The sequence below is a fragment of the Pieris napi genome, chromosome 17 (genome assembly GCF_905475465.1).
Source record: "Pieris napi chromosome 17, ilPieNapi1.2, whole genome shotgun sequence".
Taxonomy (NCBI): domain Eukaryota; kingdom Metazoa; phylum Arthropoda; class Insecta; order Lepidoptera; family Pieridae; genus Pieris; species Pieris napi.
Genome location: NC_062250.1, coordinates 2640888 through 2662853, shown reverse-complemented (window position 1 = coordinate 2662853; position 21966 = coordinate 2640888). Strand labels below are relative to the sequence as shown.

Genomic DNA, 21966 nt, shown 5'->3' with positions numbered 1-21966 from the left:
CCCACTATCAATAATATGCACCTCTACAATTCTTACGCACTTACACCTCTCCATAAGATCTGTAAGTGCGAGCGAGAGACAGATAAATGTGAGTTATGACCCGAAGCCGCAGTTCATAATGCGTCGTCCATTTCTGCTGCGTATATATTTTAAATTGTACATTTCTCTTTTACATTTTACAGGTAGAGAAAAGCGTCTCCGCGAATCATTGGCACGCCTCGAAAGCGCACTTACATTAGTAGGAGCGACAGGAGTGGAGGACAGACTTCAAGAGAATGTTCCCCGTACTGTTAGAGCTCTGTTAGACGCGGGGATCGTGGTCTGGGTTCTCACTGGGGATAAACCGGAGACTGCCATCAATATTGCCTACTCAGCGGCTCTGTTTTCGCAAAGCGATCGGCTTCTACACCTCATGTCTAGGGACAAGGTATGTACGAATGAGAATCGTGAATTGTTAACTGATTGCGCATTTTTATCAATAAATATATTTGTCGCGGTACGAGGGTCCCCGTGTTGTTCGTAAGAACAATCGCCGTCGCTTTCGTCACCACGTGGCATATATCGTTATTTAGATTTAAAGCGCAGTGAGTTCTGCGCACGATATCGCCGGGTGCCGTCCAAAACCAAACTGACCGACCAGTGGTCCGTTATCCGTACCGTACACAGACCTCACTCAAACGCCATCTCTTAAAGAGACAGCATTTGATTTTAATAGCTAATAACGACATCTATGACCGCTTTAACGCAACCTCGCCGACATATTTATATAAAAAGCCTAAGATTTAAAAATAACTTTTAGTGCGAATATACAGCACTAAGACTTTTTGAATCTTAGTTTAAGTTCTAGAATTCGGTCCATACTATATTCTAGAACGGCCCTTTTATAGTGTTTTTTTTTTAATTGTTTATTTCATGGATAACATGCAAACAATTAGTGTAATTAATTGAAAAAAATACAGTAAACCAACCAGAATAGTTATTTAGAGAAATATATTTAAAAACACACGTTATTAATAGGACGTATACATTACATAATAAAAAACACGTTTTTGGTAACGCTTACAAAGTTTCAAATACAACATCCATACGTTATAGAATACAAACCATTGTAAATATATACTGTATTTCTTAATTACCTTTTAATTTAACCAAAATAAGTGGGATAGATATTTTTTTGCTCTACAGTAGGCTCCTCGACGCATAACTCTTCTTACGCTTATTCCTTACGCTCTTATTTCTTCAGGAACACGCAGAGTCAACGATAAAGAATTATCTCGAAGGAGGCGTGACGGAAGGCGGGACGGGTCGTGCGCTTGTAGTGGACGGACGGACGTTGACGTATATCCTTGACAGGCGGTCGGGATTGGTCGCACCTTTCTTGTCTCTGGCTAGACGCTGTTCCGCTGTGCTTTGCTGCCGTGCCACGCCTCTACAGAAGGCATATATCGTCAAGGTAAATATTGAAAAAACCAACAAATACTTTACTAGAATTCCCATAAATACAAGAATTTTAGGGCTTTAAAATAATTAGCTGAAAAAAGGATAGTTCTTAAAATATAACGATTTAAAAATATAACAAAAAGTATGAGATAATGATTCTTTAAATTAAGACCAAACAATTTAAATGTATACGTATTTTGATTGGTTGCTATCAGATTAATTTATATATGAAAATTATGTTTTTATTAACTTATTAAAAAAAATATTTTTATATTACCAAGTAAAAATGTGTAAGAAATATTTCTTAACAAATACCTACAATCGTTTAACAGCCGTTGTATAGGTCGGTTATCGAAAGCTGGCGCGTTCACAGTACTCACACTAATGCAATTTAACTATACAGTATGTTTAAAAATATTACTTTTTTCCATTTTAGTCCACTCTGGTTTTAGTAAGGTTGGGTGGGTTGTAAATAAATAAAAATGTGTCAAATACATATAAATATTATGTGCATACGAGGGTGGATCCAAAAGTTCTAAGCCCGACCAAGAACGTATAAGAGTAGTTTGTGTAAATAATTTTTCATTTTTCGACATAAGCTCCATCTAGCTCAACACACTTCACTTTTACTTCACTAACTATTCTTTCAATACTCCTCTTAGAAACCCCAGTCGCATCTGATGTCAAATTAAATATATTTTTTTTTCATTAAACTGTTTTTATTAAGATGCCTAAATAATTAAAAACATTGTGCACCATTTCACGAGATTGCCCTGGTAATGTTTGAAAAAAGATTAACATGTATAAAATAATAATAATATAATACAGTAAAGATCAACATAAACAGTAGCAAAAGAAAAACAATAACTGTCTCTTTTATACCCATAAGCTTTACCGAGCGCGAGAGAGACGGACAGTCTTTTCATGACGTATTTGTGATTGTATTTCAGTTTGACTTCACGTGTCGCGCTTATTCACAGACACTACACAAGCACAAAGTGTAAATGTGTTGAAGCCGCCAGCTTTAGATAACATACCTATAGTTATCTCAATTATCAAAATCGAACAGCTTCTCTGTAAACGTCCACAATTATTATAGAAACGTGCATTCCCTGGAGATATTTGAAGTCTTTTTAAAATATTAACAGGCAGTGAAGGAAGAGTTGGGTGTGACGACGTTGGCTATCGGTGACGGAGCTAACGACGTGTCCATGATACAGACGGCGGATGTTGGCGTTGGTGAGGAATTTAACTTGAATATTATATATTTTATAAATTTACACCATTACAGCTTAACACTAATTCGTTAAAAAAAAAAGAAAAAGTAACCTAAAATTTCCATAACAAATAGACAATGACACTCTTGTGGATTCAGTCAGTGTTAAACTGAATGTCAGTGTCAGTCTTGAGCGCTGTCAAATATGTCAAACCTCATTAAAAATTGTGTTTGACAGCTCCTGAAATTACATTGAAGTTTGATTGCCGTTCTCGAATAGAGCCCCTAAGAATCACAGAGCACAAATTTAACTATGATATGATGACCACATATTTATTACTAATTAAACATAAAAAATAGCCAAACTTATGGCTACATCAACAATATGGAGGAGTATTTTTTAAATTTTATACACCAACGTAACATATTGCTAACCCATAAAAATCATGAAATCTCTCTGGCTTAGGCTTTATCATGTTTAAAATTTTATTACACTTTTCATAAAGAGTAGAAAACGTTATTCGAATGTACGTATAACGTCTAGCAACAATATTACGAACACATGTTCAGTACAATTATAAATTGCAAAACCGAATTGTACATTAAATTGGTATTTTCAGGTCTATCAGGCCAGGAAGGTCGTCAGGCAGTAATGGCGTCGGATTTTGCCTTATCTCGCTTCAAATTCATCGAGCGACTATTGCTCGTTCATGGCCATTGGTGCTACGACAGACTGGCGAGGATGATACTCTACTTCTTCCTCAAGAATGCTGTGAGTATATAACTTTGTTAAATGTCATTGCTTGTGGCGGCGTCCATGCGTCGGGTCGTCTCTCTCCCTAAAATATGGCGAGGGGGCCGATGGCTGGCCATGCGTCATACTCGTGAACGGGTGCTACTTGTGGTGACTGGTCGTACTTGAATTCGTGTATGCGGTGATGTTAATTATTTCGACTATGTGTTTGCGTGTTGTTCCCACGAGAATGTAAGTGCGTGCTCCTATTTCACCATGCCTCCTGCTGATAGGGGACAAGTCTTTGTTTTTATTTATGTTATTATTATTAATTACTTAAAATGTCATGTGGAACATGGTGTAATGGTTGCAGCTCCTTACAAAAATGTGTAAAAAAAAAAAAAACATGGCGATTAAAAAGAGTGGCGGAGAGTTTATTGCCAGTTCTTCTCTTCCGTTCTACGCCCTTGATTTGAGAACTGGCAGTAAATGTAAAATTAGAAGCATTAATATTTATTTCTTTAATGACGAATCACAAGTGTACATTGTGTTACCTACGTGAATAAATGATTTTTGAATTTCAATTTGAATTTGTAGGAATCATTTTTTTATAGAATACGGGCCAAACGGGCTCGCCTGATGTTAAGTTTTACCGCCCATGAACACTCAGTGCCAGAGGGCTGGCGAGTGCATTGCTGGCCTTTTAAGAATTGGTACGCTCTTTCTTGAAGGACCTTAAGTTGAAGCGGTTCGGAAATACTTTAGTGGTGTTGCGCAGCAAACTCTGTCTTAAAAAAAAAACGTTCTCAGTTGTGAAACGTCAAGGTGAAACGGATGGTATTTCGTATTTTGTCTCCACGTCCGATGATAAAACTCAGCTGCGAGGATTAATCCGAACAACTCCTCTGAACACTCTCCGTTGTAAATGCGGTGAAAGATGCAGAGTAACCCCACATACGTAACGTCAAGAATCTTAATCAATCAATATCTCAAAAATTTCAATCTCAATTTCCAGAAATTAATAATTTTAGATTGTAGATATCGTAACACTTTTATAAAAGTTCTGAAGATTATAAAATATGACTCAAGAGGTAGTTTCGCCAGGCTATGCTTTGAAATTACTGAATTAACGAAATATTCATATGTTGACAGTGAAATAAGTAAACCTGAAATTAATATGAATAGATAGAAAAAGGGATATTTTTGCCTATTCTGAATTGAAACACTAGAAATTTTAATGGATTTTGGAATTTAAAATCAAGTAAAAATCTTTCAAAAGGCTTAGGCTATGTTCACATGCAACGCGCGTTAACGCGCGTCAACGCGCGATCAAATTTGAAGAGCGTTCAGATGATGAGCGCTAACGCGCGTTGCGAGAGTACTCGTCAGTCTAGTTCGGCAGAACGTAGAAAATGGACATGGAAGAGGCTATTATTTTGTGGTTATATTATAAAGAAAAATATAGAAAAAGAAAACGTACACATTGGGTTCATCCAATTTTGAAAAAAATACAAATTATATTATATTTTTTATACAAATTTGCTATATTCCAACTTGCTGGCCTTTTTTCTACTTCATCGATTTGTAAGTCGATGTCTATATCTTCAATTTCACTCATTTTAAATGCGAGAACAAAATATAATTACGAAAATTAACAAAATTACATGCGATCGCGATGAAAGCGCGCGCTCATCTGAACAGCAAACGGACATTACATTAATATCAAAGCGCGCGTCAACGCGCGATCACCTGCGTCTAGAGACTTTTTCTCTGAGCGCCGCGTTGACGCGCGCTCATGTGAACAGTTGTATGAAAATACCACAATGTCTAGTCGCGCGATTTGAAAACGCGCGTCAAGTTTTTGCCATCTGAACATAGCCTTAAAGTAAATAAAAGAAATAAGAACAAATTCACCGGATAATTTCAGCCCACAGTTAACTGTGCCAATGTTTAATTCCTTTGTCTTTTACAAATTTAAATGGTTTTCCAGACGTTCGTGTTCCTAGTATTCTGGTATCAGTTGTACTGCGGTTTCTCTTCCGCCGTAATGATCGACCAGCTCCATCTGATGGCATATAATCTTATGTTCACCGCAGTTCCTCCTATTATAATGGGTGAGTTTAAAGATTTTTGAAGTGAAATTTCTTTAGCGGCGTTGTACACTTTTTTTGGAATGCGTAAAAATTTTTTAACTCGCGGCAGGACACGTGACCTGATCGAAAATTCGTAAGACGAATGTTTTTTTAAAGGATTATTAATCTTCGTCCTATATAGTTACTGTTTTAATTCATTTGTCTCTTTCCTGAGATACATTGATGCATGTGGAATTGGACCTTAAGTCAATACATCAAGGTTTAATTTTGCGAAACGTCTATAGTCGTATTTTTAATTAGACGAAGCCAACTGACAGTAGCTAATGTCACTTTGTAAAATAATGTTGCCATATTTAAAGTAATAGTGATGCGTTCAGTTCTTGTTCAATCAGATGAATGAACAATGAGTGTGAATAGTCAATCATTTCAAACAATAAAAGAATATTATTTCTATTTCAAAATTGTATAAAAGTGCTCTGATATAAGTTTGGTACTAGTACTATGTGGCATCAAAAGAAAAGACAAAGTAAGAAGTAGCAACATCAGAGGAAAGACTAAGGTACAGGACATAACTTTGAAAATAAGAAGACAAAAGTGGAAATGGGCAGGCCACATGATCAGGGGAAAGGACAAATGGAGTAAAATAATCACACAATGGTACCCAAGAGATGGAAAGAGAAAGAGAGGTAGACCACAAAAAAGGTGGGACGACGAAATTATACAAGTCGCGGGAACAACATGGGGTAGAGTGGCCATAGAAAGGCCAGAATGGAGAAGGTTGGAGGAGGCCTTTGCAATTTGGCAAACGGACACCCAAAAGTGGAAGAAAAGTACACTATACGAAAAATAAAGAAAAATTACTGGCATGTCCGAATAGAGGCTATAATAATAAAAAAATAAATATAAAAAAAACTAGTACTATGTAACTACAATCAGTTTTTTGACATCTTATTACAAAGCGCGGCATGGCGACTAGTGCCATCACCGATCATTAATTCACGGGTGTTTACTTTGTCACAACACTATTTTTATTTCATCAAAAACTGACAACACTGTAAACGTCAGTTGACTTCGTCTAAATAAAAATTCGACTATAAAGCTTTATTATTAACGATTTGGTCAGGCTGACGCGAATAAAAAATGGCAACTTAAATAAAAAATAGTGAATTTTCCTAATTGAATTATTATTTCCTTTCAGGCGCTTACGATCGCGTTGCGCCCGCGTCGCTTTTAATCGAGCGTCCGGGACTTTACAGCGCGTCACGCCGCGGTCTTGCATATCGAGCTCACTCATACTGGCTCGTGCTAGCCGAGTCTCTCTATATCAGTATTGTGATATTCTTCTCCTGTCGAACTGCCTACAACGATACTGACGTCGACATATGGGCCTTTGGGGACTGCTGTATGACCTGCTGTCTGGTCATCATGCTTGTGTACGTCGCTATAGAGACGAGAAGTTGGGTAAGTTTCTTTGAAGAAAGTGTTTTAAAATAAAGAGGTCCTCAAAAGACCATTTCTGAAATGGTCTTCACATGATCTGACCAAGATTATGTCTGGACTTTAAAAGATACTGTGACCTCTGAGTTTGTTTCGGCGTTTCTTCTCAAAGTAGTCAGATAGGAAACGTCGATATCATCTAGTTTAAAAAAAATATGCTTGACGTGTACAAACCTACTTACAGAAAATAAATCATTTATCATTTAAAGGATGACCCTAGTAGAAAAGAATTGAACCATAATTTTTTTGCTATCTCTTCGTAAGGTTCTATTAAAATTGGAGAAATATTGGGAATATAATTTACGTTTACAGAGAAAACAACGTTAGTTATGTTATTTAATTGTCTCGGTAATATTATGATTAAAGTTTAATACAATTTAATTCTTGAAATTACACGCAGCTATTTCATTTAAGACTTGTAAGTTGGGTGTGGATTGCACTTAGATTCACAAATTGAAAATAGAAATAAACTGTTTTAATTAATAGCACGCAATGCAAAAAAATCAACGCTTATGATTATCAAGAGCCACGAAACAAACTCTTGTGTGTTCAATTAATTTATATCAACGAAATTAAAAATGAATGTTTATTTACCCAGACGGTAATCCAAGTGATAGCGCTGTGCGGCTCTCTGGCCTCGTTCTACGCTTTGACGCTCGTGTACGGAGCGGTTTGCGTGTCCTGTTTCAATCTACCCTCCACGTTCCACGTGATGCAGCACGCACTAGCTGACCCCATATATTGGCTCGTGGTCGTACTTACAACTGCTGCGGCACTCGCCCCGAGGTAAGATAATCCGGCTCGAAGGTCCAAATTTTTATTGTTTTAAGGAGTTATTTTACTTATTTCTATATGTTTAAAATATATGATACTTGGTAGTAAATACAATATTGTTGCAAAAAATTTTTACTTGGAACATCGCGAGGAAATTAGATTAGAAGTTAGTTATGTTTTGCAAAAAAGTTCTTGTTATAAGTTATACTTGAATTCATGTTTTAATAAAAAATTGTTTTGAGGAGCTGAAGAGACCTCTGGAAAAATTACACAATTTTTAAATTTTTAAACAATTTTCCATTGTTTTTTTATTGCTGGGCGTGGCATAACAACATCTGAATAAGTTAATTGAAACTTCGTTGGATAGTTGCTTAACTTCATAAATTGCATCTTTTCAGACTGGCGTGTCACGCGGTGCGTAACTCGTCCCACCCGGACGCAGTGGGTCGCGCGGTGCAAGCGAGACGGAGACACGCGAGGTCCCGCTTGCCTTACGCCGCCCACTATCACACCACCACTGCCTCCGCACACGTCTACAGGTAACTTTTAATATGCCATTTTAATGCGTACGCATCCATTTATTAAAATATATATGTCTCTATTTTGTATAGAACTTAGAACGTTAGAACCTCGGGTAATGAATTTTTCTATTAATATCTGCTCATTAGAATGTTTCTTAAAAATTACGTAACAATGACTACAAGAAATGTTAAAACATTTTTTCTATATAATTTTAAGTGATTCATGTGTCCTTTTCATTGTCTACATGTGTTTGAATTGCTTTGCTTTTTTTACCGCACTTCTTGCGCTCACCTTATTTTTTTTTTCTCACAGTGGTAATTATAAGTAAATTTATGTAAATTTACGTATGTAAATTTTGACAGATTAAAAGATGTCAAAGTTAAAATCTCTGAAAGTGAGGAATGTCAAACTTCACACAGAAGTTATAATTTGACATTTGATTTGAGATTCACAGTGCCACATACTTTTCTTGGCCGGTAAGAGCGTCGCTGTCATGGATATTAGTATTGCCAGTAAATAAAAATTTGCCATTATAATGGGAATAATTTGAAGTCATGCAGGCTAACTCAATAATTTATTGAAATGTCTTAGTAAAACAATACATTATCTAGAAAATACAGTTCTAGGCTTAAATAAATGTGATACAAACTTAGGAACAACTGATATGATAGGTTTTGTAACCTGTACTCTTAATATAATATATTTTAAGATACCTATTGTAATTAATACTTAATTAAATATAAATAAATATATTTTAGTTGGATTTTTAGATGTTGTTAGATAGTAAAAATTTTTATTGTGTTACGCCATTTTGAAGTTACACCAAGTGTAACTTCAAAATGGCGACGGTAGTACCAATTTCAGCCGCCACCCAAGAAAAGTATTGGACACTTATAAAATCATATTTATTGAGTCTTAATGAATGTCTTACAGATCGACGGACGAGGACGGCCTCCAAAGGAGTTCCGACGTGGCGTCGATCACGTGACGGTGAGTGAAGAATGAACTAGGCTGTGATCTCTGCTCTAGACTTCGTGATAAAGGGACCAAGACGTCTGGAGTATTATCGAGCTTGACCCTTAGTTACCTTTACTTGGGTTTCTATAACCGGTTAAGTGATATTTTGTGCCCGCCGGTGCGACTTGCCTTAGACTGCACTACTTGGAGTGAAATATGCACTTGACAACCACGGCGGGTTTAACCGCAATGATATTTTCATTTTAAACATTTTTCTTGTCAATAACCGTACTCAATTAAAAATCGCGGACATTTTGCAACGGTTCTTATGACTAACGCTTATAAACAGTTTCTTTGCCACTTAAAGATGAAGCGTCTCTTTCTTGTAAGTACTGCTAGACAGAGACAGATTAATTAATCCGAGTGCATTAAACTATGCGTGAGGTGAAAAAAAAACTGTCAAAAAAAGATGTTCTTAAAGAATAATAGAAGTGATTGAATTCAAAAGTTGTTTAAAATAATCTCAAAAGCTATATTATTCGTATAATATTTAAACATATTGTTCATATATTAATCACGCTTGTTCATTGTGACTGACTAAAATCGGAATGTAACTAGTCAATTTTCAAAAATCTCAATTCGATGTTATACACGATTACGTACCGACTCTATATATTTGCCATACTTTATTCGACAGATTCTTAAAAGCAGCAATCCGTTTCACTTTTAAACTAAAGTACTCTTCCGTCTCTTGTTTTTACGCTGTGATGAAAAGAGACATGAGTATTTTAAACATTTGAGTGGTATTAGTGTTAGATTCCTCGTAAATTACATAAGTGCCTTCTAACCACAAGTGTTTCCTCTAAGTGCATATTTCACAACCAAGTTCTCCCCGCCTTTGCCTGGGATTCCTAAAGATTTGACTATTTTTAATAATGTTTCTAGTTATTGTAAATAAAAATTATATATTTCTACATTGACAATTATTGTTACATGTACAGTAGGATATTTTTATATTAAAAAATATTTGTGTAAATAACCGTATGTTTTAAGACTGTTGTTTATTTAAATCTTTTAATTTGAAAGTAGTTCCATGTATTTTCCAGTCAGACGAATTAACTCTCCATTATTAGCAAGACTTCATTGTAATTGCATCTTTAAATCATTGTGTTAAGGTGCATCTATTGAAATACGAATTAATCTTGCTTTTAGATACCCGTACTTAATCCAAATATTGCTTTAAAATATCAGGTTATGAAAATAAATTTCAACTTGGCAACACGAATATTTCTTGCCATAATTGACTATACCAAATTGCATTTTATTAAAAATTAAAAAATGTTATCGCTTGCATATTGTTGCCTATACGTTCCTATTATTTCGAAAATGCATGTATTATAAAGGAACGTTGCATTTATGTTTGCACCTGTTATTTGCACAGGTGTTGTGAATTGAGAAATTTATGAGTGTTATAATTGGTTGAATTAGCAGTATTTTAAATTGTACCTAGTCTCGTCAACGAATATTAGCGTTTAACTGCGTTTTAGTTTAGTTATAATCTTCCATAGCTTAGAAGTTAACCCGATGTTAGTATTGAGAAAAATTTATTCCATTGTTTTCACAAGCACAGCGATGACTAGAAAATACATATATCCAAGTGTTGTTTTTAAAAAATAAACAAAGTATTTAATTTTTTAAAGTTGTTTTATTTATCACCATATGTCAACTAATTTACGTTAGGACCCAAATTCATAGACGTTTGAACGTTTCTATAAGTATACTATGAACGTGGGTCCGTATCACCTCTGAGTGAGTATAAAAACAATCCTTAATTTAATGGAATTTTTAATAAAATTGTACAACATATTTTAATCTAAAATTTACTAAGTTTCAAGATTATCTTCAATTAGACACCGCTAGACATTAAAAGCATAGAGTAGACTGTGTGGATTGCATTGTAAATTTTTCGAATACAAATTGTAATAATACTTATATACAAAAAGCGTGACAAAAACAATTCATGCACATAAAAAGTAGGACAACAATTTATAAGCCAAATAAGATGAATGAAAACACTGCAAAATCCAGCTCCAATCACCGACTATATCTGCTACGTTATCTATTTAAAATTAATAATTTTAAAATATCAGAGGTAATACTTGTACTAATGAAAGCCTTTGGCTATATTTGGCTTTAAATATAATACTCAAAATTGTATTTGTATATTATATAACTAGATTATAATGAAATAGAAATGCTTATATACAATTTAAAACCGGCAGTATTTTTAAAATCTCAAAGGAACATCCTAATTAAAGTTCACAACAAAAACCTGTTTCTATTTTTAATATATTATATATTTTCGGTTTTTATCAGATTTTCAAGTCAACATAGTGTAAAATAAAATATAAATAACCATGAATATTCTTAATACGAAAACAAATGATAAATATCTTTAATGAAAACAAAATAACGTCCTATGGACTTCATACTATAAAAGTATAAATATTTAGTAAATAGCACGCAAAAATTTCCCGTTAGTAATGATATGCGTATATCTGTAAAAAAATCTGAAAAATCACAGCATGAGTTTCAATATGGCGTTAACCACATTAACAGTGTGGTCATTAACGAGAACAATATCAAACTTATTTAAATAGTTCTGGAGATTTCCCTCCACATTCCTCCCGAGGAATCCCACTTTAATTATGACGTCACAGTGGTCCATCCCCTCCGCCATCCCAGCATCCCCGATGTTGTCTCCCATCAGAATGACGTTGTTTCTCTCCTTAACCATCTCGTAATACTCTGTGTTCTTGATAGCGGCCTCGTTTTTGTTGTAAGTGTGAATTACTTCACCTTTTATTCCTAATATTGTGTCATTTTCGTCTATATCCAAGAAGTTTGATATCACCTTGAAATTAAACTTTCATTTAAATATCGCTTAGTAGAAAATTTAATACGCAATAATCGTTATCGGTTGGTACATTTTATAGAAACCTAAATTATGGTTCCTAGAATGTCTTTAGATAAAATGGAGCAGATAAAAATATCCTGTAACACCTAATATTTTTACCGGAATCCACATGCAATAGATACTATTGTACCAAATCAAAATAATATTCTCCATTCCTGCAATCAACCATGTTAACAGCTCTGATTGAACAATCAAAACTACTAGGAAAACATCGCCTTAGGCCACGTCTAGGCAAGTGTAACGTGTAATGTAAAGGTGGGAACTGACCAACGTTACGAGGTGTAATGTAACATGTAATGTAATGTTACACAGCGAACATTCGTGCATTCAGTACGTCGTGTTACGGGGAAACACGACGTAACACGACGTACTGACTGCACGAATGCTCGCTGTGTAACATTACATTACATGTTACATTACACCTCGTAACGTTGGTCAGTTCCCACCTTAATAATAAACGGCACCGCGAGCGCCTTTGTGTTAAAAAACCGACAGCCGATAGATCAGTCCGAGCGCCGGCGCGAGCGTACTAATCTGTGGCCATAGGTCAGAATATGATAAATGTAATTTCATTAGTTTACAGGACAAGTAATTAAATATTAGAAATCTTGAAGGCACGATTAAAATATGAAACACTCGATATTTGAATGAATGTACTTATCATTGTCTGAATTATGACAACAGAATTATGTATTGCTCGTAGTGCCATCCAAATGTAGAATTCGTGTTACATTACACGTTACACTGGTCTGGACCCAGCTTTAGATCTGAAATCGACAGTGTGCCAGGCACAATACCGACTCGCATTAAAAAAATGTAACAAATGGAGGCCCGCGTCATTTCTTATTGGGATAAGTCCCGTCATATAAGAGTCTTACCGTAAACGCAGTGGCGTAACAATAGGGTGGCAGGGCTGGCAAAATGCCACGGGCCCTCGACACAAAAGGCCCCTGTCCAAGAGATATTATGTTCTATAGATGAATGTGAAGTCTCCAATACGCATTGGGCTAGCGTGGGGACTACAGACCATTCCCTCTCGCCTAAGAGAGAAGGCCTATGGCCATTAGTGGGACATATACATCGTGTAATTGAGTAGGCTGAAAATCTCGAAGTACAACGTGACGATTTTTACTGATATACCCAACAAAAGAATTTGCCACGGGCCCCAAATTGTATACGTCAAGTTTGACTTTTGTATGTCAAAAACTGGATTAAATATACACTTATCACAATAACTATCTAATGTGTATACCTTAACGTGAGGTAGCAGAAAGTTAGCAGCCTCCATCGCAGCGACCACACATTCTCCGAGTCCAGCTGAGAATACCAAGACCGGGATGAAGTGGGCTTCAGTATACGATATCAGATCTTTAACACCAGTCCTAGAGATAAGAAATTTTTTTTTAATAAAAATATTTAAGGGCGCATCAACACCTAGCATGCCGTACAGCACGCTCTGGCGTAATAAATCGAAAAGCCCTTTTTATTAGCCCTTAGTACAGCCAAAATTTTGTTGTTTCCGATTCCTCTATAGAACCCCTACTGATCCTACCTCCCTTGACAAGAACTGATTTTTTTCGTATAAACAATTGAGATGTATTTATTGGATTACAAGAAACAATCGTAACCAAAACCCAAGCCCTATATATATATATATATATATATATATATGTGGGAAGTGTTTATAGTGACTCGTGAATATTTTGTAAATCGGCATTTAATTAAATCAAACAAAAGATGGCTTACGCTAGCTGTAGTAAAACAAAAATATTAAATAAATCAAAGATATTAAAATATTATCTACTATATAAAATTCTCGTGTCACAATGTTCGTTCCCATACTCCGAAACGGGTCGACCGATTCTTATGAATTTCTCTATGCATATTCAGAAGTCTGAGAATCGGCTACTATCTATCTTTCAAACCCCTAAGTGAGACAATTTTTTTCGAGTTTAGAAAAAAAAAATTGTTTTTATTTTTTTATGATACAGCATACAAAACTACATACAATCCCTAATTTTCACCCCTCTACGATCAACCCCTAATTTTTATTATTGTAGATAGTTATTTTTATTGAACTAAAAAAATGTTTCCTAGAAATAATATACATGGCAAAACGTTTGCCGGGTCAGCTAGTTATATAGATAATCTTAACATACATAGTAATAATTATAATTAGGTATTAAAAATTGATAAATAGAAAATTCAAACGAAATTAAAAAGTTTTGTCTGTAAGGTTTTAAAAAAAAGTGTGATAACGATCGTTATAGGCGCAAAAGGAATAGTAGCTACCATTATTACTAAATACATTCAACAGTTACCATTGTCCAAGAACAGACTGCCTATACACCTCAACCATAATCAATAAAGTGCTTGGAGATACAGTATTCCTACATCGAACCACTACCTACATGACCAATAGAATACAATTACGTATAAATATGTATTTGTATGGGGACGTAAGTGCCTTATTTCTTGAGAGTCTCAAGACAGGGCACCAGCTGTACGCTGTGCTAGTTTTTATCAAGCAATAAAATATAGATGTTACAATTATGAAATGGTGATATAGAAATTCTAAATATATCTGAAGGAGGTTTAGTAAAACGTCACGTAACAAATCTGATAAGGCTGTCACAACTCTTCGCCTGATTGAAATTAAACAATTGAAGATCTTGTATCTGCCAATAGTTAGGGACTTACGCCATTCAAGCAGATTATACTATCTAAAGTTGAAGTTGTATTATCAAAGCGAGATAAAAGAGTAACAAGTGGTCATTCTGTTGAAGATTATTATAAATACAAACCACTTATTATAATAATCTTATTTTCTATTTCTGTACTTCGCCTGTACTCGTACAACATAGGTAAAATCAAATATATAACGTAATTTTTCAATTACTTTTCAGTAACGATATAGTATTGTATGAAAAACTTGTTGCATGCAAAGGAAGAGCGATACTGGAAAACGGAGGGAAAATACATAGTCCGAATACATTTCAATATTATATAAATTGAATGGCGAATCGATGTGACTAATAAAACTTTTTTATCGTATTCACATATACGACTCCTTGGATAAAACATCGTAAACTTCGAGGCCTTCGAAGTTATTAAGGTTGATGCCACCAAAAATGTAATGTAAGTAAAAAATGGCTGTAAAAAAACCAAGTCTCGAAACGCAGTTCTTCTACCTTATAAAGTTGTGAGATCCATGTAATACGTATATTTTTTTATTTTTATTGTTGCGAAATCAATTTACTGACCCCCACGCCTGGGCAACGATTTAAAATTGACGCAGGGAGTGTGGGAGTCAGTATGGTGCAATGGACACCTACCCACTAAAACCCAACAGCCCCATCTGTTCAATATTGACGGGAGGGGTAACAGTTTCCCTTAATCCATGCCTCCGTCATAAGCGTCTGCTGTGTGAGCACAACTTCTGAGTTGCCCAATTCTGCGCTAAGGTCACAGTGGAATACGTGCGTAATCGCGTCGTCGTGTAATACGTATATGTGCTAACCTAACAACATCTTATAGTGACCATATCAATATTAAAATTGTATGTTTTAAATAAATAGATTGACTCAGAACTGATTTTTAAACCTATGTCTGCTAGAAGTGCCTTAGAGTTTCGATGATCGGTCAGTGAGTGAGAAAATTAAGAAACTTTGACTAGTTATAATTCTTAAAAAACTGGTTCAAAATGAATGCAATTTGAATACTCTGTGTTTATACAAAGCCTGCTTGGTCACAGGTTTAATCGGAAGTGTAGGAAAGGGCCTGAACCTTTCAATAAAAGGATGGTACGGCCGTGCCACTTTTTTGCTAGACTTGACAGGGACTCTGCCCTGTCCCTAGATATTCAGAAACGAGAGCCCTAATTCTCAATCCAATACGTTAATAATGTTGGATTTTGATATACGGGTGGCATATGAATTTCAACCTAAGTATGCTTACTCTAAAATGAGTTTCAACAAATTATTAAACTGGAAAAGAAGTTAACTTGATATAAAAAGGAGATGCACGCATTTGACTAATTTCAATTACGATATCAAAATCAAAGCTATATACATATTTTAATTCGTTCTACTGACTATTCGCGGAAATGATAAATCTAATGGAAAATACTATAACTGCTGTTGACGTAACCTTATCAGAGAAAATCTATTAGTCATAGGTGCTTGCTTTTGAACTTGGTTATCAGGTCGTAAAGTGTTAATTAAATTCCTTGTTAAGTACAATGTCAGCATTTGTTCCGGCAGTTTATAAACAGGCAGGAAAATAATACTCACATGGCAACACGGCAAGCTCTCAAGTAAAAATTAAAATAAATAATAGTTTAAAAAAACTAAAAAGCGTGGGTTACTCGATAGACGAGCACAGAGCGCCCCACGCTTTTTCACAATCATACCAGTATTTTTTGTTCATTACCATTTTCAGCCTAAATTAGGAATTATTTTTCACTTTTTAGTTTGATGTGCTTTAAAAGCGTGTTTTTTAGTTTTTTTAAACTATTATTTATTTTTTAGTTATTTTTTTTTTCGGATTATTGCATTGTCATCGATCTTTGACAGGTGCGCAAAGTTTGAATTAAATCTGCCCGTTAAAAGTGGGTCAAAATCGAGTCCGTAGGAGTCGGTTACATACATACATACATGCATTCATACATACATACATACAGGTGAAGCTAATATAAAGCGTGTAAAAATACGCTAGCAAGATTTTTTTTCAATGGAATCTCGCTGATTGCCTTAAGTGCATTTACAGCCTGGGCTGTTTTGGCGAGTGTATGTAGCTCGGCCTGAATGGGCTTTCTCCCGCGACTAGCGCATCTCCTGCGAGACTCGGACCTCGGCATGAGCCGTTGCGGTCTATCAATACCACGATAAAATTATATACAGTCAAACCTAAATAAGTGAGAACTCAAGGGACCGCGATCTCATTTTCTCTTATAAAGGTTTCTTACTAACCCGAGTTTCTAGCTTACAGAGTTACAGAAGGGGTCTGTTTCACATATAGAGGTCTATAAATCCATTAAAAACAATAACAGACGCACATTTGGTTTGAATAAAATAAGAGTCCCTCTTAAATTTAAAAATGAGTATTAATATCAAAAGTTAATTGCGTTTAACTGTCGCTTATAGAGGTATACGCAAGTATCAATATCACTTATAAGAGGTTCACGCGTGAAAAATGACTGTCACTTACCCAGGTTTCACTTATAGAGGTTTTAGGCGGGCAAAATGACGGGATCCGGACCCGGATAATACTCTCTTTAAGTAGGCGTTACAATTATTACGTCACGCAATTTTTGGAGATTATTGACACCCCCCGCCCCACGCCGTAACGTTTTTCTGTATGTATATAATTTTATCCAAATTAAACAATAAGAGAGCCTTGAAGTTTTTTTTTAATTTTACAATACCAACCAATGAATAGTATGTATGTTTGGAAAAAAAAATCAAACAGCGTTATAAAGCTATGAAACTTGTATATGAAAATAATAGGGCCTAGAAAATGTCGTTTAATATATATTCCTCCGTTGCGCATTGTAATATAATAGTTTCTTTTGTGTGTAAATATTAGGAGAGGAAATGAAATATCAACTTACCGGAAACATTGCAGCATATTCCTGCTGATTTCATTCAGTTCTTGCTTTGGAAACTTCATTCCTCTATAAAAATATTAAACACATATCGGAATTAAACTCGTAACTATTGATAACTGTTTACATAATATCCAATAGCACTGGTAAACGTTATAAATAGTCTTTGGCCATCTTAAACACACAATACAAATTGTCGTTGAAACGAAAACTTGGCGAATAAAATAGGTGGCGGAGAGTTTATTGCCAGTTCTTCTCTTCCGTTCTACGCCCTTGATTTGAGAACTGGCAGTAAATGTAAAATTAGAAGCATTTAATGTATATTTCTTTTTTGACGTTCATAAGTGAATAACCTATATGAATAAATGATTTTTTCACTTTTAAAACGCATTATTTGAGCGATAAATCATTAATTACATTTCATTAATATTAATTTTCCTGAAAACTAACTTCAAAACTACATTTGTACTGTGTAACTCTAGCTGATTTCAATTCGCGGTACTACGCGATCCCCAACTATAACTGCGGGAACCCATTGAAAGATAGAGAGTATCAGAACTGCAATCATTGCACTGCAAAAAATAACTGTTTTTTTTTTAAATAGAACAGGGGGCAAACGGGCAGGAGGCTCACCTGATGTTAAGTGATACCGCCGCCCATGGACACTCTCAATGCCAGAGGGCTCGCGAGTGCGTTGCCAGCCTTTTAAGAATTGGTACGCTCTTTTCTTGAAGGACCCTAAGTGGAGTTGGTTCGGAAATACTTCAGTGGGCAGCTGGGTCCACAAACTGGTGGTGCGCGGCAAAAACTGCCATGAAAACGCTCAGTTGTGGAACGACGGACGTCGAGGTGATACGGATGGTATTTTGTATTCTGCCTCGACGTCCGATGATGAAACTCAGCTACAGGTATTAATCCGAACAACTCATCTGAACCACAGCTTAACGCAGTGGTGTTTTTGTTTGCATGAACCTTGCTATAATACTTACAATAACAATTTATGTGCTGCGATGTACCAGTCAATCATATGTTTTGTTTTCTCCTCTACAGTCATTATATGGTCCACTTCAATTGGCTTATATATGTCTGAAAGCCTATTATCTTCATCCTTATATATTTGAGGCACTGAAGGACAATCTTTAAACATACCTACAAATACATGTAATCTTATTTGACTGAGCTTTAGCAAGCAAGTATTAAGATGTAATATTTTTTTTACTATAAATATTTCAAGTCATGCATGCATTTATTCAGTTAAAACAAAAATATTTATATATTACTCTAAAATATTTAAAGTATAGGACTGCTTGTTGCACCTGTAAATATTGAATATTTAAGATGACTAACTTTGATAACTACATAATATATCTTTTTTTTTTAATACAGAACTGGTCAGATGTTTGGCCACTTTCCCACCTGATGTTAACTGAGATATGGACTATTGGTGGATACCCCTGTACAGGAGATATCTGTTTAACTGCCGCTTAAATGAACCCATATTATATATAATATATATACACACAACTTTGTGAGAACATAAGTACTATATAATACATTGATGTATTCATTTTTTATTGTTATCAAAGCTATTTAGTTAAAATTATATTAATTGATATTTAATTATGTGTGTTTTAAGTACACAATTAAGATATGAAAAATTAAGTAAGTAAATAATAGTTTAATGACAATTTAAATAGCCTTATGCTGTAATGGATTTGTAAATATCATTAAAAAAAGAACTCTAATGACTTGAGAAATTATAATTTTATCTATGTTTTCTTTTGCCAAGTAAATTAATCTAAATTCTGAACTTGCTGAAATTTTATGATGAAAAATAGTGACCAATGGGACATAGGAACATATTTGTCATCTACATATTTAATATTCTACAAACATTCATAAAATGAAGAATATAAAAATGTTTGTCAAAAAAAAGTATTGTACATGACATGACATCTCCATACATATCAAAAACTGTACATTGAAAATAAAAGTATGTATTTTTAATTTTAAAAATGCAAACAGTATTAATCAATACCAAAGTTGCAGTACTCATAAATAAGCTTCCTCTTCACACTCTCAAAATATAGTATTTCATTTGCATACAAAATAATGTCATGGATTTAGTAGTTACGGGAGAACATATAAAACAAACATTGTTGATGCGTGTTTAACTCTGCAAGAATATACTCTGCAAGACAAACTTTTTAAACCCCTTTTGCCAAACATGAGAAAGAATAAAAACTTAAAACAAAAAGGCATGGTTTAAATATGTGTGCGGAATATAATAAGCACTCCATATTTACAAATAGGGAAGTACCTAGATATGGATTGCTGCTCGCAATAATAAGTATGGCAAGTTTACAAGAAATTACCAGCATATCTAACTAAAATAGATGAAGTACTTCTCATTCATATATATTTAAAAATAATATCAACCTAACATGTTTAATCTGTAATGTAATTTGTTACATTTAATTTGTCTTATAAGTCATATTATAGCTATGTAGAGAGAATATATATTGCATTAAAGCACAGTATGTATCTCAGAAAGAGGTAGTACATATACCTGACCCATGGAACAGTGAAAAATAGCTTAAATTTAAATGTTAAGATGAGATAAAATGGCTTACTTTCACTGATGACATAACATTGAAGTGAATTTATTATACATATATATATATGTATACTTAAATATTTATATTTACTTTATAAATATTTTATTTCAATCAAGTGAACCCAAAACTACTATTTATTAATATTTGATATACATATTTAAAAATTATACAGTTTAAGAAAGTCAAAAGGACTTTTGAAATTTGTCAATATGGTCAAATAATTTTGCCACTTTCATTCACTTGATTGTGATAAAAAAATTACTCACCAAAACTAGTAAGAACTATTTTTCCACTATCCATCTGGTGTCTAGTTAAAGTGTGGTCAAAATCGGTTACAATTTGCAGCTTGCTGTGTCCATCTTTCAGGATCCTGTTGATTTTCTCCAAAAGACCATCCTTATCCTTGATATGAACATTTGGCTGGGTTAGCTCAGGTATGTCATTTACAGTCGTTAAGAACTTCATAGCTGGAAATATAACACCACATATCTTCTAAATATAAAGTAAATAAATACATAAAACATAATCAGCGACGGCCCTAACTTTTAATATTAAGATAAATTTTATTAATATTCGAATTAAAATAAATACCTTAGCAGTACTATTTAAAATATAGCTGTCCCCAGAATAAGTATTTAAAGCAAGCTCCACGTTTATTCTGCACAATTTTGCAAGTAGACGAAAATTTATAACATCGAAATTGAACACCCAATTTCGAATTATTATGTCAATGTTTAATTTTGATTACAAAAATATATTTCTGTCATCTGTCAGTTTTCAAACCAATACTTCGATACATCGAGGCAGACACTTAAAGTATACATCTGCGACTTTTCTATGGTCATTGGTTCGTACTCCTTTATAACTATAAAGTATGGTTTACACCATTGAGTAAAATATAATATATAGCCATATAGGATAATATAATAATAGATTTAGAAACCACTAAATTTACTTATCTGCCCACTAAATTGATAACAATGATAGTGAAAATGGCAAACTAATATCATTCTTATTTGCTACGCGTCATTTAATTTATTTTTTTCATATTAGGGGTGGGCTGATTCCAGTACTTACGTCAAAAATTAGTCGATAGACCGAGTTCGCCCAGAGTCCCCTTTTACTGAAATCTAACTCTAATATCCCTTAATATCGAACAATATTGCTGCAACAGTGTTGTTGTAGCACTGTTGCGAACTCCGCGATGGTTCTTTCCGCACAGACTATCGACCTTCAGGAAAGTACCCGAAAATTGAGAGTAACAAGATTAAATTTAAATTCTCAGACGATGTTTGTCAGATTGGTCATGTTCTTTTTTGGACCGAAAGTAGGAAATCGACTATTTCTTTGACTTCTTTATTGTATCCAAAACATGCCCTTTTTAATGTTGTAGTGAATCAGTTCTAGAAACCAAGTTAAGTGCGTAGGTGTATATACCTGTTACAAAGTAAAACTAGATAGTAATTGCCATCAACCTTTATTAATTCTTATACCTCCCATTTAGTAATTATCATAGAACAGTCATTTTTATTTT

General features: G+C 34.4%; 2 protein-coding genes across 3 annotated transcripts in view; one reads left to right on the top strand and one right to left on the bottom strand.

Annotated features, from left to right (window-relative positions):
• Nucleotides 1-9494, top strand: part of LOC125057644 (phospholipid-transporting ATPase VD) — a 68637-nt gene extending 59143 nt beyond the window's left edge. For both annotated transcript variants that reach the window (XM_047661419.1, XM_047661420.1), the window contains 9 exons: nt 183-427; nt 1244-1453; nt 2589-2679; nt 3277-3428; nt 5380-5503; nt 6681-6943; nt 7578-7765; nt 8152-8292; nt 9209-9494. In XM_047661419.1, coding sequence (XP_047517375.1) covers nt 183-427; nt 1244-1453; nt 2589-2679; nt 3277-3428; nt 5380-5503; nt 6681-6943; nt 7578-7765; nt 8152-8292; nt 9209-9263 — 1469 coding nt within the window. In that variant the 3' untranslated portion in view covers nt 9264-9494. The remainder of the gene's footprint in view (nt 1-182; nt 428-1243; nt 1454-2588; nt 2680-3276; nt 3429-5379; nt 5504-6680; nt 6944-7577; nt 7766-8151; nt 8293-9208) is intronic.
• Nucleotides 9495-10917: 1423 nt separating this feature from the next.
• Nucleotides 10918-21176, bottom strand: LOC125057645 (7-methylguanosine phosphate-specific 5'-nucleotidase). Its single transcript, XM_047661421.1, has 6 exons — nt 21024-21176; nt 20699-20899; nt 18804-18963; nt 17821-17883; nt 13462-13591; nt 10918-12146 (listed from the first exon to the last, which is right to left on the bottom strand). The coding sequence occupies exons 2-6, from the start codon at nt 20895-20897 to the stop codon at nt 11811-11813; spliced, it is 888 nt and encodes a 295-aa protein (XP_047517377.1). The 5' UTR covers nt 20898-20899; nt 21024-21176; the 3' UTR covers nt 10918-11810.
• Nucleotides 21177-21966: the final 790 nt, after the last annotated feature.